Genomic DNA, 16,103 nt, shown 5'->3' with positions numbered 1-16,103 from the left:
CTTGCACCCTGAGCGGTGCCGGCACAGGCCCATCTTGGAGTGAATCCATCGTTCACTCTCTGTGCTCCTGCCTTGGGCTCTGTGCGCCTGCCTTGGCTCCAGCACTTGGCGCTTTTCTGGGCACCGTCGTCACAGGGTCTCATCGGCCACTTGCAATAGTGTAGAAAGTGCTGCATTTCAGGGAAGGGCAGAGAAAGCCCAGAGCCGGCGCGTGTCCCGGGTTACCCAGAGTCCCTGGTGGGGGGACGGACTTTTCACTCTGTTTGTCTCATGGCAGGGAATGTGCTCTTTCCTTGTGGGGGTCCCCATCCTGCTCCCCTCCCCTACCCCATCCAGCCCTCCCAGCTGGGCAGGACTTGTTGGCCCCTGTGCAGAGTGTGCTCACATCTGTCCACCTTGCTGTCTACCTGTCCCTGCAGCAGCTCCTTGAAACCCTGTCCCTGTCCCCTGGCCTGGGCTCCCGGGCCCCAGCTGTGCTTCCTGCCCCGTGGGCCCCCTGCCGGGCTCCAGGCCTCCTAGGGCATGTGGGCAGCTGGTGCAGGCCCAGGGGCCTTGGGACTCTAGTGTCCCCTCTGGAAGGGCCCTGGTGGCCGCCTCCCTCCTGCCCCGTGCCGGCCTCCTACGGCCCTCCCCCCGGATCCTCCTGCTGTCCCAGCAGAAGGGCCCCGCAAGGCTCAGACCTGCTTTTAAACAATAGCAATAATGATAATATTTTTTTAAACTGTGCTAATAAATCATATTCTTTAGGCAAATTTGAAAATACAGAAAAGCAAAGGGAGATAAAAAGTCACCTGAAATTCTGCCAGAGGGGACCACAGTTGACGTCTGGCACCTGTTGCTCCAGGCACCCCACAGCCGTCTGCGTGTGGTGGAAGGCAGCAGAGCGCCAGAACCATACAAGGCCCAGTCCTGTTTTCCCACTGATGAGCTCTGGGATTCAGGCAGGTCATCCAAGACCTCTCAGCCTCGGTTTCCTCACCTGCAGAGCGGGGAGACAAATAAGACTGATGTATGCCTGACGGGGAGCTCAGTGCCCGGCACGGCAGCAGGCACAGCCCACGTGGGGCTACCCAGAGCAGCCGTAGTTCTAGCAAGGGGTCCCGCCCTCTGGCTGGATCTTCCTCTTCTTCTCTCCTTCTGAGTGAGGGAACTGCTGGAGGAGCTGGAGAAGGAGGAGGAAGAGAAGAAGAGCTGAGGAGGAGGAGGCGAGCTACAGATAGTTGGTGGAGGTGGAGAAGAAAACCGGAGAGTGGGGTAAACGGAGACCTGTTTTGCAGTTGGTGTCAGTGATGTGCCAGCGTGTGTGCAAACGTGAGGGCAGAGCCTGGCTGTCCCGCCCCACCCTACCCCGTCCCCAGTGCCCAGCTCTGAGCCAGATGCGGAGTGGGCTCTAGCAAGTGGCCTGGTGTGCAGGACCTGGAGGGCGAAGGAAAGCTCCACGTGTGGAGCGAGGAAGTCTTGCACGAGTCAGGGCTGTCCTCGGGCAGAAAGGGCAGGACGGGCTGCCCCAGGACATCTTGAGCTGGCATGGGTGCAGGCTTTGGACACTGACAGACCTGGGTCCTTACCGGTGGGGTGGCCTTGGGTAGGCCACCCTTGGGGAGACTGCATGGGGCGGTGGTCTGGCTGGGTGCCGGAGCCGCCGTGTTGATGGGGCGCTTCTTGCCAGCTTGGTAGCCTTGGGCAATTTATCACCTTCTAAGTGCCTTGGCTTCCACATCTGTAAATAGAGCCACCTACCTCCTAGAGCTGCATGGAGGATGGCATGCAATGTCTCCATGGTCACCAAATGCTGGGCAGAGTGTCTGGCGCAGAGTAGGCTATGTGGGTCTGCGTTGTGTTGTTTGGGCCTCCGTTTCCCCTTCTGAACATGGGGATAACTACGTCAACCCACCAGAGGCTGTTACGAGGCTTACAAGTAATGCATGTAGAGCGCCCACCCCAGCAATGGACATGTGGGGCCCCCTTAGTCCCAGGGAACCCCTATAATTGCTCTCGTAGGAATATGACCACTGGAAGCATGGCTCAGAGTCTGCTGTCTACTGGACCTTGAATGTAGAGCTGTGTGGGCATCGCCATCTGCTGGCCTTGGGGTGGCAGAGGAGCTGTGGGGGTGCCTGCTGGCTGTCTGGTTCATCTTTTCCCTTCACCACTTTCTTGGCTCACTTGGGAGACGATCCATCTTGTCTGTGGTTAGCTTCACTCAGCAGCGGCTGCAGGGAGTGATGGATGTGAAGTGATTGCTTCCTCTCTGGTACCCAGTGGGGCCATCCTCGCATCCTCTCCTGGCTTCTCCTGGGCCTGCTGGTCTCCTGGTCAGGGGCCACCCTCTTTACTCCTAGGTTGTAGGTTCAGGTAAACCTTTATTCCAATCCAGATGCCCCTCTGATCTCGTGAGTGCCTTAGCCTCTCACAGCCTCAGTTTCTACATCTGGGCAGTGGAGCAAAATCTATCTCTAGGATGGTTCTTGGGAGGAAAATCCCCAGCCCAGTGACTGGCACATAGTGGACACTCAGTAATTGCCAGCACCCTCCTTTCTCGGCTGGCAGAATCCGTGGCTGAGGTTGGGGGATGGCATGACTGGGTGTTGTGCAGAAAGAACCATGTGTTTGTCAAGCTAAAGCACGAGATCATCTTGAGCAAGCTCTTCCCATCTCCCAACCCACCAACACACTTCCTTGTGCTCATGTGGGTTGGAGTTGGTCACCACAGTCAGTGCCTTGAAGGCAGGGTCTTTGATGTACCTGTTACCCATTTATGTGTCCCTAGAGCTAGGTCCGTGCCTAGCATATACCTGGAGCTCAATAAATATCTTAGTTTGAATAAATGAATTAATGTGGAAATACACAGATTATTATCCTAGGTACAGACATATCTTGGCCCAAAGGAATTGGAAAATAGCATATAGCTCTAGACTGAGAAGGTTTTTGGATACTAATCCTACTTTCCGGCCAAGCTGGTTAAAATATCTACCCAGCAGGATATGGCCTCCCTAGGAGGCCTGGCCAGAGGGGATATTTTCAGAGGCATTTGTCCTGACTTGACTAAATCAACTATAAATTGCCTGTTCAGCCTTTTGGATTTATGAGGCTTAGGGATGGCTCCAAAGGGAACTTGCAGGTGGTTTGGGGAACCGTTCTTTAAAGTTGCTCAGGCAAGTTCTAAAGTCTTTGAAAAGAATCTGTCTTTTCTACGTCCATGGTCTTCACATTGGCTTGCCCATCTGGGTTTGGGAATCAGGTCCTCTCCTCGGGAAGTTGGCTGAGATGTGACCCAGCGGTGCTGCCTGCTCTGTCTCCAGCCATCAGCTTCCAGGGATTTGCTCATAATCAAAGATAGAACCTTCTGGGGCAACGCATTGGAAATGATGCCTCATTCCCAGCCCGTCTCGCTGGCAGGCTGCAGGGTGAAGCAGTTGATTGCCAGCCCCCAGCTGTTCCTGTCCTGGGTGGGGCATCTAAATATTGCCTGAGTCTTCTCTCATACTTAGTCGTAGACAGACGATGCTTTGCAGATTTAAAAATAACCCCAGTCCATGGGCTTGTCAGACCTAGCGGTGCCTTTTAGGATCAATATTAAAAAAGCCTTCCTCAAATAAGAACAGATGTGATTCTGCTGCCCTAACTGGTCCCACCCTGAACCATATATGCCCCTAAAGAGGAAAAGAGGTAATTTCACGTACAACTGATGGGGTGACCGATGACCAAGTTGCTTCATGGGGGGACTTAACGTACAAGGTGAAGAAAGCCAGCTCCCTGAGGTGCAGAATTTCCCTGAGCCCGTAGCAGGGTCTTGCCCAATCCTCAGGGCAGCCCTGGGAGGGGTGTTTTGTTTTTTTAAGGTCCCTCATGTCACAGATGTTCACACCAAGGCATAGAGATTAGGGACCTACCCAAGGCCACCACCAAGCTAAGCGGTAGTGAAGGCACCATTTGCACCCAGGAATTTAAAATCCGAAGTCATCACTTCCTTTGAAATTTGTGGGGCAAATGGCAGAGTTCCTTTCCCTCCCAACTGTTTTTGCCTTTAAGTCAGAAATCATGAAGATATAAGATAAGACATTTAGGCGCGATAGTATTTCTTCCGCCATAATAAATTAATTATTTCTTATTACTATTTGACTTGACCCATTACCTTTGTATGCCTGAGAAGGTTTTGTGTTGTACAGGGCATGAGTACACTTCAAGTCTGGTTGCTTAAAAATACTATTTGTGGTCCTACCTAGAAGAAGCGGGCCCTTTGTCCTCAATGAGGAGACACGTTTCCTATTAACATGCCATGTCTAAGACGGGAAAATGCGCTCAGTGTGTGTTGGTTGAACTGACAGTCCATTGGGGCTGGAATGTTGCCACCATCGGCCCGACTCCGCCTTGGGCTGGTTCTAACAGTGACTTTTGGAAGCATCCCTCGCGGTGATGTCCTTCCTGTTATTTCAAGGGTGACATCCTCTGTCACCACGCTCGCATTATTTACGGTGCTCTTCGTTGCCGCGCACGTCCTTCCCGCATTGCACCTGAAGCTCCTTGGTGCTGCGCCGTCTCACTGTCACCCAGGGGGCCTGCATCTCCCATGTGTTTTCATTCCGCAGTCCACGAAGAGCCCTGCGCGTGGAGCTTTGTCCTTTCTCCGGTCTGGTGACATCTCATTGTCTCTTTAAGAGGAACCGTGTGCGTCACCTTTCCAGGAACACTTCCTTCACTTGCCTGACCTGGGATAGAGGTCGCCTCTGCACCCCGACCACCCGAGCAGCCCACACACTGTCTATCACTTATTACGTGGTGTTGAGCCTGTTCATTTTCTTGCCGGCCCCCTCTGATGGATGCCGCCGTGTGCTCAGGGTGGAGGGGGACAATGCCTTGCTTGTATTTTACCCCCAGTCAAGAGCACGGTATTTGCAGAGTGGATGCTTGGCAAGTCCAGGAATAAAAGAGAAAATGACCGAGAGCGGAGCTGCCTGCTGCCTCGGCATCTGCTCTGGGCTCTGGGTGCCTTACATGCTGTGGGGCGGGGTGGGGTCCCTCGAAAGCCACGTTTCACAGGGTGATGTGGTCCCACTTGCTCATCATCTCTGTCTTCCCTTGCTGTTCTCAGATGTCCTGTGCCCTAGCGTCCGTGTCGAAGGAGATCGCTTTAAGCACGCCAATGGGGGAACCAAGGAAATCACAGGTAAGAGGGGCACGCGGCCCACACGCGCTTGCCCTGGTGTCCTCTTTCCTGCACCTCAGCACGATCCCGTCTGATTCCGGGATGGTGTCACTGGTCCTGTGCCCACCCCCCTTCACGAAAGCCCTGCTAGAAGGGTTTGGACCGTGCAGCCAGCAACTGCCACCAGTGAGCCGTGCTGCACAGTGGATGTGGACATTCTGCTTGGGATTCTCTAGTTATCTTGCAGGACTCACTAAATGATGCATTAGAATGAATGAGATAGGAAAGGGATCCGTGAATGGGTAAGCGAGCGATGGGCGAGGTGAACAAAGCAGTGAGTAAATGTGTGCATTTCAGGGTGAAGGAGAGCGTGAATCAGAGCTCTAAACACATGCCTGAATCCGTGAATGAGAGAACAAAGAGACGTGTGACTGCGGCCCAGAGGCGGACATGAGTAGCGCAGGGCGTTGTCATAGACAGCCCCCGTGCGGGACAGAGGGGCCGCGGCGGGTGGGGCGGACACTCCTGTGCCCACCCGGCGCCTTGACGTGGGGGAGCAGCGATGGGGTCCACCTGCAGACGCCGGATCCCGGGGAGGTCGCTCCTTCCTCCACTCAACGTGGAAGCCCTCCTGGATGCTGGCCCCGCTCTGCCCACTACTGCCCCCAGCCCACGTCACCGTGTGCCCTGTGCTCAAGAGTTAAAGTTCCCATCGGAGCCAAGAGCCAGGTGCCATCGGGAGCCATGGGCCCGCCCATCTCACTGGGCCCCCACCCAGATAAGGGTGCCTGCACCAGCATCTTTGGGCCACTGGAATGGTTCTAGAACAGTGGACAGTTGCTCTGCCCATGTGCGCAGTGGACACTCTTAGGGGCAGCCCTCAGCCTGTGACTTCCAGGATTTGGGGTGGAAACATCGCACCCTATTGCCCCTTGGGTGGGGTTATTCTGAGCCACAGCTTTTGCCGCATTTCCCGGTTTCCCAGCAGGATCCAGCTGCGGTCACTCCCTGGGTGGCTGATTAGTGACACACTCTGTTGGCTGTACTCCTTCCCTGCCTCACATCCCCAGCACCTCCCAAATAAACTGCATGGACATCTGGGTGAACCCAAATGAAGACACATGCTGTGAATCCCTTTTCTCCTGGCGACCTACCTGGAATATAGTAGGTGCTCAGTGAAGTGCTGTGGCTGTTGGGGTTTCTTTACCCAGTTCATGAGCAGAGATGACTTCCCCTTCTTCACTTGGTTCACTCAGTGGCTGAACCCCTTTCCCCAGGGTGCAGAACCCCTTTCCCCAGCGTGCAGAGCTGCAGGAAGCTTGGCGCTGATGCTCACTGTTTGCCTGGATAACCCCAGCGAGCTCTGGCTCTCAGATGATCTGTTCTCCATCTCTCAAGCCCTGAATTACCTGCCCAGCTCTGTCCTGGGACACCTGCGGGGAAGTCCCTCTCTGCAGCCACTCCTCACCATGCTGCATTCTCCTGTGTGGCTCTGGGCAGTGGGCCCTTCACAGTAGTCCATTATCCAATACTTAACACAGGCAGGAAAAGAATAATGGGAGCAGTGCCCTGAATTGCTGTAGGGATAGGAATGCCCATCTCTTGCACATTTCCTATGTGCCAGGGCTCTGCCTGCATCTTCTCCTTGAACCCTTGCAGCATGTGCTGGACACCAGCCTGCATTTTGCAGTGGGGAAACTGAGGTACAGGGAGATGACTTGACCTACCAAGTTTGTGGTGGGGTCGAGATGCCCGTCCAGATCGTCAATCTGCACGACCCACCCTGTGACTGCCGAGCCGTGGGTGTCTCGGTCATGGGAGATTTAATTTATTTATTTAAATCAAATTAAATTAATTTATTTATATAAAACAAAGAGATGAAAGCTGCCCTTGTCTTACGAGTTGGACGAAGGGAACGCGGTAGTGATGCACCTCATTCGATGCACTGTTTGGAGGAACATCTGCGTTTTCCTATTCATATGACGTTAAAGCCTTTAAAGTTAGCCCGTTTCTCTGCCTTAAGAAGTAAAAGCTAGCCTCACGGCACAATGGAGAAATGGTGAAGTGGACCCAGAGCCCTCACCCCCAGATGGCCACCCTCAGGTGCACATGCTATGGGAGGGTTCTCAGCCCCTTGGCTGCCGCTGCCTCCACCTGGGGGATGGCCGATCCAGCCTGCTGAAGGGAGGCGCTCTGCCCTGCCGCCCACGTTGTCCTGCCTCTGGAATGTGTAACGTCCCCTTTGCCAGCTCGTCAGCCTCTAACACTGTCGTGCGTCCCCATCTCCATCCAGAGCTGTCTTGTAACGCCAATGTTTCTTGGATCTTGGAATTCACTCCACTCTCCGCCTCTTCTGTTCTTGAGCCTCCTGGAATGCTGGTGGTCCCCACAGATACGTACTCCCTTGGCTGGTGGCATTTTCTCTGCTCAGTGCACGTATCCTTCCCATGTCCCCTTGGTGAACGCCTACTCAACCCACAAAGCCCAATTTGACTTTTAGCTCCCATGGGAAGTCATTTCATGTCGTTACTTGTGGCTCTGGAAGCATTTTACTTGATCCTGAGAACTCAGTTCAGAAGGTGTCATGAGGATGTGCTCCCCTGTCTACCTCCCCAGCAAGCACCTTGCTGTTTGGGAGCAGGGCTTGCCCAGACCGGGACATTCCTCTGTGTCCTAAGGGCAAAGGTCAGTGCCTGGTACCTAGAAGACTCGCAGAAATGTTTGTTGAGTGAGTGAGTGAATGCATGCTAGCATAGAGGAATGAAAGAGTGAAGGTGAGAATGAGAACATGAATACATGAGTGGGGGCAAAAGGGAAGATGGGAGGATGGCTCTAGTGGGTGGATAGAAGGATGGATGCAGGGAGGGAAGGATGGAAGGAAGGAAGGAGAATGGAAGGATAAATGAACACATGAATTTGCACACAATCTGCAAATCAAAATAAGTTGAAAGCTTTCCTGTCATGCTGCAGACTGACGAGCAGAAAGCATTTTCCCAAGTTAAGAGTAACTGAGTCTTGCCGGGGAGACTTAGATGGGTTGTGTGTGTGGTGTGTGTGCACCTGTGTGTGTCCATGTGCGGGACTTGAACAAGTTTCCAGTCTGTGGCCAAAGAGGGGGGAGGGTCCCATAGACGTCACATGCAGCCGGGGGTCCTGAAGCCTCCCCTGTCCCCTGTGAGCTCCAAGCTCCCAAGAAATGAATCACAATTCCAGGTGGGCCCCCAGGAGGTACAGCCCCGAGGGCGCAGCACCTGCTCTACCACCCTCTGCTCTCGTTATAACCAGCCCAGACAGCGCCAGCCCTGTGGAGACTGAAGCAGGACGTACAGGCAGATGGGGCCTCAGACTGCTAATTTACATGCCATCGGGTGAAAAGAGCGGCTCTGGATTCTTGCAAGAAATACATTCCCCAAGCCTGTCCTCCAGGTGTTTCCTGTAGAAGACTCGGGCTAGTTTTAGGCCCTCTCTTGGCTGGACCAGGGAGATGGGAAGAGAAAAGTGGGAGCTTGGAGGCGTCCACCTCCAGTGGGCCCTGCTGCTTCCCAGCCAGGAGGTCCCAGGTCCTTCCCCGGTGGCTCTGAGCCTTGGTTTCCCCATGTGTATAATAGCACATCCGACAGAATATCGCTGAGAGTGTCTCAGCACTAATAAATGTCCTGGGAATTCTAGCAGCCAGAACTATAATGGGACCTTCCTGGGATGTTAGCTCTCTAATGTCTGCAGAAAGAGTTAGACACGGTGCAGATCTTAAATTCCAGACAAGCCGGATTCCTCTCTCCCCCTGCTCGCCCCCACAGCCACGTAATGTCCAAGTCATGCCCGTGGAACCGCCTACATTGCTCTCTCTGAGCCCTCTGTTTCTTCGGCTCCTGCCCCCCGTCTGCCGCGCCCCGCTACTGGAGCCCCTTTCTAAAACAGACCTGGGAGGGCGCCGTGCCTGCTTTAGTGCCCGCCCAAGGCTCCGCAGTGCTGCAGGGAGAAACCAGCCTCATCTGCCCCCGTCCATCTCATTCCCAGCCCTCCTCTCCCGTGAGGGCTCTTCTGCCGTCCCCAAATAGCCTTGATTCCTGGAAGGAACCCGCCCGCTCCGCCCTTTGCGGACCCCGCTCCCTCCTCTGCCCTTCCCTCCTCCTCTGCCTACCCGGCTTTTATTTCTTCTTCCAAATTCAGATCAGACCAAGCCTCGCCTCCGCTGGGAAGCCCTCCCTGACTGCCCCTGGGCCGGGCCTGGAACATGTTCCCCGTGCTCTTAAAAAACCTCAGACGTGCCCGTTCTCATCTACCTGTGATGCCAGTGTGCCTGGTCCTTCAGACACGACGCGTGGCGCGGGGGTCTTGTCTGCCCTTCCTGGGGTCTAGCAGGCGGGAGACCCCTCCAAGGCGTTCGCTGCCTCCTTCCTTCTCCCGCTTCCCACAGCCGCGCCACAAACAAGAGCAGCAAAGTCATCCTGCTCCTTTAGGCTGGAAAAACGAGTCAGTCGGGGGTGGCCGCTTCCCTCGAGGAGCTCAGCCGCTGGTGCAGGTGCAGGTAGAAGCTGTGGGTGCCTCGGCCAGCCCCTTAGGGACGCGGTGACGCACCTGCGTGGGCAGCTGTGCAGAGCATCCAGGGCGGCCTTGAAGGCCCAGAGGGACGCCCACCCGGCGTCTGAAGGCCCAGAGGGACGCCCACCGGCGTCAGGCTAGGGCAGAGGCCACCAGCACGCCCTGGGCAGTGGCTGCCGGTCTCCCTGGATGCCACGTGGCGTGGCTGACTCCGTGGCTTTGGCGGAGTGTACCCTTGTACACTTTGCCTTAAACAGTTGCTTATTTTTTTCCTATGATAAATTGTATTTTAACGAGGTTTTAGATGAAAGAAAAGTTACATAAAAAATATAAGGGATTCGCATGTACCCCACCCCACTTTCCCCTATCAATACCCTCTTTCTTTAGTGCGGAACATTTGTGCAATTGACGAATAAATACTGAAGCATTGCTGCTAACCAAGGACTGTGGTTTACCTTAGGCTTTACACTTTGCATTGTACAGTTTTACAGGTTTTGACAAAATGTAAAATGACCTGTACCCATCATTGCAATATGGTGCAGAACAATTCTGCTCCCCTCAAAACACCCCACGTGCCCCCTATTCTTCCCTCCCCCTCCCCTCAGAACCTCTGGCCACTACTATCTTTATATCAATGGAACAACTTCTTCTTGATCTCGCGATTCCTGGCATCACGGTCCCTTTACCTCCAGAACATTTTCCTTCACCTTCCCAGCCCTTAATTACTCCAGGCAAATCATCTTCCCTCTCAGCGCTCTTTGACGCCGCCTAGTTAATTGCTTGTTGTTCAGAGTTGTGTGTGTTCAGCTCTTTGTATTTATTGAAAGCATTGGAAGTGTAACCAGAAAGTGTCGCTTCCGTTTGCTGCTTTTTAAGCCTCTGTTTTTATCACTAAGGTGGCACTGGAGGCACGTGTGACTCGTCCTGCGCTCTGCTCTTGGCTCGCGCTGCTCCCCCTCTTCCACAGCGAGCGGTGCAGGTGGGGGACCCCCTTGCGGGCCTCTGAATGAGAGCCTCCGTCACCACGTGGCTGCCGGGGCCGCACACCCCGGCGTCTCAGGCGGCCCTTCGCCCCTTCGTGCAGATGGGCCCCGAGCTGCAGGGGTTTGGTGTCTGCGCCAGGCGTGGAGCTGGCAGTCCAGGACAGGGAGGGCACCCGGGACCTGTGGCGGCAGGCGCTCCCTGCCCTCTGCGTCCTGCTCCACTTCCTCCATTCAGCTGGCCGCATTTATAGGGCCACAGCCTGCACCCACAGCTCTCCACCTGGGGGGAGGCCTCCCTGGCATATTGCCCGCAGGCAGGCAGGATGGCCAGAGGGACCCGGGAGGGTGCGCAGACCTCGAGCAGGAGCAGCTCTGCCTGCGGGGAGCAGTGCCCCCAGCCCGGCTGCCCTGCCAGGGCGGAGCCCACCCTGTCACTGGTCAGAGGCCCCCGAGACGGCTCCCAAGTCCAGCCCAGGACAACCGGAGCCCAGAGCCCATTTCCCTGGAGCAAGAGCTCACCCTGTCCACTCCAGGTTGTCCCCTGGGTGGCGGCTCTCTTGGCTCCCAGCTGGCAGGGTGTCAGGGCTTCTCGGCCCTGTGCCTCCCACAGCCATGCTCCTGGGCCCCAGGGCCCTTCCCGGCCCCGCCTCTGGGTGGTCCCCAGGCCCTTCCCACTGGGGACCCCGACTAGTCCCACGTGTGGCCCTGGGCTCTGCGGACTTGACCCCGGAGCTGGGCCACGTTGTGGGTTGAGCCAGGGGCCCCAGCAGGGACCTGCTCTCATCTGCTTGCCTGTAGGGTGAGCACCCTGGAAATGGGCGCTCCTCAAGGGGGGCATTTTAGTTAAGGTGGGCCCCACTGAAGGAGGGGGCCTTCATCGGCATCACGAGAGGCCTTATAAGAGAAAGGAGCCGGACGTCAGCCTGAGAGAGCCAGGGAGGAGTCTGAGGAGCCCGAGGGGCAGGGGCGACCACAGGGCGCCAGCGGGCGCTCAGCCTGGCAGCCCCAGGCCACAGCTGGGGGAGGGCGCTGCCTTGCCGACACCCAGAGCTGGCCCGTGAGTTCCCGCTGTTTAAGTCAACGCGTGGAGGTAATTTTCTAGCAGACTGGAAGACCGGAAGTCCATGCTCCCAGGGTTCTGCCTGGAAGTAAGGGGTCCTTGGCTGCGTGGAAATCGGACTTTTAAGTTCACTGTTCTGCAAGAAACATGGCGCACTGAGAGACATCCCCCAACCGCAGTGAAGACTGGGGACAATGTGACAAAGAGCTCTAAATAGACACTAAAAGCGTAAAGGGGATCGGATTGCACCCCTCCTCACTTTCCAGGTGAGGGACCTGATGTCCAGCAGGGGAGGGGCTCGGCTGGGGTCACCATGTGGGTGGTCTCGGGACACCTACTCGGTCTCCACCCCCAAGTGCTTGCCCAGAGCGTGCGAGGGATAGGACAGCGATTACTCACTTGCTCAGGGTGGGAGTCTTTTGAAGGCGTCCTGCAGTTGGTGAGTGCCTGCTGTGTACAGGTCCGTCTTGTGTGTGCTCTTACTCAAAGCTCAACGTGGCCTCCCAAGACGCTAACGCTCACTCGGAGAGCTGGTCCGCGTTGCGACCATCCCGCCCGGCAGGCCCTGTGGGTGCTGTTTCACCTGCCCACACCCGGTGAGCCGGGGATTATCTCTATCCCCATCTGGCGGATAAAGAGTCAGACGCTCAGGGAGGTTGAGTAACGGGCCCCAGAGCAAGCAGGAGGGAAAAGTCCAGGAACAGGAATGTGGAACTGTTTATTTCTCATTCTGGAACCCTCACTCTTTCACTATGCTCTGATGTTATCACCCCAAGATTGAGGAAACAAGCTCAGAGAGGTGAAGGCTCAGGCTGACTGTCACACAGCTCCTAAGCAGCAGAGCTGGGACTTGGCCCCTGAGAATCTAGGCCGAGTCCTGGCTGCCTTCTCTGCACAGGGTCATCCAGGGTACAGGGCCTGTTGCACCTTCGAGTCAGCTGTATGCGTTTAACCCCTCGGTACTGTGGGCTGGGGTGGGGTGGGTGGTGAGCTCGGCAGACGGGGCCCCGTCCTGCGCTCCCTGCCAGCCAGGGGAGCCGGCTGTGCTTACCTGTGCGCAGCGGCAGCCGCCCTGAGCCCTGCCTGGTCCACACCATGGAGGGGAGTCGGGGATGCCCCCTGGGGAAGCCCGAGGTCTCCAGACACCGAATCGCTCACCTTCAAGTGTGTTAAAAATGTTTAAAGGTGCGCTTTTCTTGGTGGAACCTCTGGGTGCGAGTTTCCTGTCTTAGGAACCAAAATCACATAACGTGACATCGTGGAGTCTGTTCGTTAGCCGGTATGTGCCATGCCATTGAGAAGTGTCAACACGACCACTGCGAGTCATTTTCCGAGAGTCCAACAGCGGTGGGATGGCCAGGGGCTGGAAGCGTCCAGTCTGAAACCCGCCCAGGACTTCTCTTCCAGGACAGCCTCGCTCTGCATGGAAGCCCTTCCCCGAGGGCGCAGCTGTCCTCCAGGACGGGGTCCTCCCATGCCCCAGAGAGCCTCCCCCGGCCTCCGGCTCAGGCCGGTCAGATCCCAGCCCTGCTTACGTATCCCTAACAGCTCTCATCACTGCCCGAAATCACCCTGGACGTTTGCTTGTTTTCAGGTCTTCTTGCTAGCGTGTAAGTTCCCTGAGCTTTGGGATGTTGTCTTCCTCCTGCTGCATCCCTGGTGCTTGCACAGGCCTTGGTGCAGAGCAGTCTTTTGGAAATACGTATTGATCGAGTACATGAGCACTTGGAACACGGTTTAGCGGTAGCACATACTGTCATCCTTAAAATGGAAAAATATAATATAAAAACTATTTTCTAGTCACTTACATGCTGTATTCAGAGCTTTATTTCATCTCGTAAGCTTCTTAACTATCCTGTGAGGCATATGCTAAAATAATCTTTTTAGAGATGAAGAAATGGGTCCTCAGAGAGGTCAGGCAACCTGCCTGAGGTCACCCAGCAACAACACTGTGGTTGGTGAATGTAGCTCACACCTGCCTGAATTTAGTGCTCCAAAGTTCTGGCCCAGTGTTTGGCCTGTGGCAGGCTCTCAAAAATATGTGTTGAATGAGTAAATAACATCTCTGGATAGAACTTAGAAGCAGAAGATGCTTTCCTCCTTAGAGTGGGAACCCAACCATTTCATCTCCCCCTTTTCAAGCAGCTCCTTAGGGCGTTGGGGACCACAAGAGGGTCTTTGTAGGTGTCACAGGCTATAGGCCGCCAGTGCTTAGGGTCGTGAAGCCCGGGGATGCCGGGTCCCTGCCCTCCGTCGGGTGCCCTGTAAACCTGCCCTGAGCGTCCCCGTTCCCTGCGGGAGGCGGGCTCCAGTCATCCTCTCTGGCCTCCGGGTGGGCATGGCCCTCGGGGGACCCTCCCTGCTGGGCTCCCTCAGCCGTGCAGGCTGGCCCCCAGTCGTGGGGCGGAGCAGGTGAGGATGTGCGGGTGGAAGTGAGTCATCGACCAGACAGCTCCGCCCTGGCGGTGGCCTGGCGCCTGCTGCGCGGTGGGTGGTGAGGGTCTAATTTTGCCGTGGGTGTCGCTGCCCCGTGTGAAGATGAAGATGCCGGGTCTAAGAGGGGAGGGCAGCTGTCCCGGCATCACCCTGGGATTCAGCCGCTCCCCACCCTCGCCCCTGGTCACCCAAACCCAAAAGCTCACGACCTTCCCAGGGCTCTGGGCTGCCAGTGCACAGGAAGGCCTCTCCTAGGACCCACACAAAGCCAGCAGCTCTCCGGGGTGACTGCCCTAGCGTGACGACAGTTCTCTGGGATGCTTCTCTCTTTAAAATCGTGCAACTTCGACAATGGCCAAACAGTGGTCCAAGCTCAACCCAAATGAATTGCAAAAACGTGGCTGCAGGAGTGAAAGCCCTCGACGGTGGCTTTTCCTGTAGAAACCCCTGGGAGCAGACTGCCTGTCGCCGGGCCCTCGAACGGCAGGCTCCCGGCCACAGGGGCCACAGTGGCGCAGTGCCGAGCCGTCCGGCACCTTATCTTGCCCATGAGCCTGGCCCCCGGCCTGGACGGGTCTGCATTTACCCCGCACCCCTCCCCGGGAAGGGGGTGGCAGTGCGGGCTGCAGGGCTCCGTCGTTTAGCTTTCCTCCCTGAACGGGGATTTGAGCTCTTGCCTCTGCTCACATCCCACGTCCATCCTCCCAGGGGGGGCAGGGTGGGCGGCTGTGTTTCTTCTTGCCCCCATGTGCCCTCCCCACCGAGCTCACCCCTGCTTCTCTTTGGGCAGGTTTCAACCTGATGGACTTGTTCAGCGTGAAGGAGATCTTGGGGAAGAGAGAGAACGGCGCGTGGAGTTCCTACGTCCGCATGGGATCCTTCCCCGTGGTGCAAAGGACCGAGTAAGTGGCCGCGGCGGGGCCTGGGGGCAGGGGAGGGGCCGGTGGCACCGCTGCACGCCGGGCACTGAGCAGAGCTTTGACCTGGTGCCACCCGGGTGCCACGCCTGAGCCCCCACCTGGACGAGCTGCTCCGCGGACCTGTCACCGTCGCCCCCAGGGACCTGGGCGCGTTCCGCTCGTGTCTGCTCATTCGGCGCATTCGGTGGCCTCGCTCGCTTATTCAGGGGTGCGTGTGTGTGTTAATTCGCTGACACAGCCAGCTTTCCTCCAGCTCCCCGTGGTCTACCATCTGTCTATCCACACGTACAATGACACATGGTCCTATGTCTATCATGTCAGTTCAAGGCTAAAAGAAAAATGCATTTGTAAAAACCAGTTATGTGGTTGGACTCACTAATGGAATAAGGACAGATAAGGAAAACAGACATGGAATGGGATGGCTGCCTGTGGCTAAAGCCTTCTGTCTGTGGAGACCAGGCAAGCCCCCTCCCCCAAGTGGGCCATGACCTGGGTCACCCCAGGGCTCCTATCCCAGGACCTGCGTGTGACCCTGGGTGAAGTCCCGGCCAGGGGTGGCATTGGAGGACAGAGCCGCCTCCCTGCTTGGGCCTATAAGCCGAGATCAGAGAACGCCCACTCTGCTCATAGATGGGTCCTGCAGCCAAACGACGGACCCTAGGGACCAGCAGGCCTGAGAGCAGGAACCCAGACGCCCCTGCGCTTCCCTCCCTGGCTGTCTGGCCAGACGGTCCACTTCCTCCCATGGAGAAGGCCACGCCACGGCCTGGCGCCGCAGGGACAAGGTGCTGCTGGCTGCTGGGTTGAGGGGGCTTTGGGGCCAGGCCCCGTGTGAGCCTCTGCCTTGTCCCTCGCTGGTCACCAGCCTCGCACTCACCCTCCAGCCTGGGTGCCCCCTACTCATGAGACACGTGTGAGACGTGGGATCAAGCTCTCCTAAGCCCGCAATGCATATGCATTTTAAAATGAAACCTTAGAAACCCCGATCGAATGAGGACGCATGGTTAAGTACTTTG

At 56.4% G+C, this 16,103-nt stretch overlaps 1 protein-coding gene across 1 annotated transcript in view; it reads left to right on the top strand.

The window, feature by feature from the left end:
- Window positions 1–16,103, top strand: part of COL22A1 (collagen type XXII alpha 1 chain) — a 246,506-nt gene that overhangs the window by 23,199 nt on the left and 207,204 nt on the right. Inside the window, exons 3-4 of the mRNA XM_058276085.2 lie at window positions 5,093–5,167; window positions 14,958–15,069. Coding sequence (XP_058132068.1) covers window positions 5,093–5,167; window positions 14,958–15,069 — 187 coding nt within the window. The remainder of the gene's footprint in view (window positions 1–5,092; window positions 5,168–14,957; window positions 15,070–16,103) is intronic.

This window comes from Dasypus novemcinctus, chromosome 14, assembly GCF_030445035.2.
Source record: "Dasypus novemcinctus isolate mDasNov1 chromosome 14, mDasNov1.1.hap2, whole genome shotgun sequence".
In the NCBI taxonomy this organism is placed as follows: domain Eukaryota; kingdom Metazoa; phylum Chordata; class Mammalia; order Cingulata; family Dasypodidae; genus Dasypus; species Dasypus novemcinctus.
This window is presented reverse-complemented; position numbering and strand designations above follow the sequence as displayed.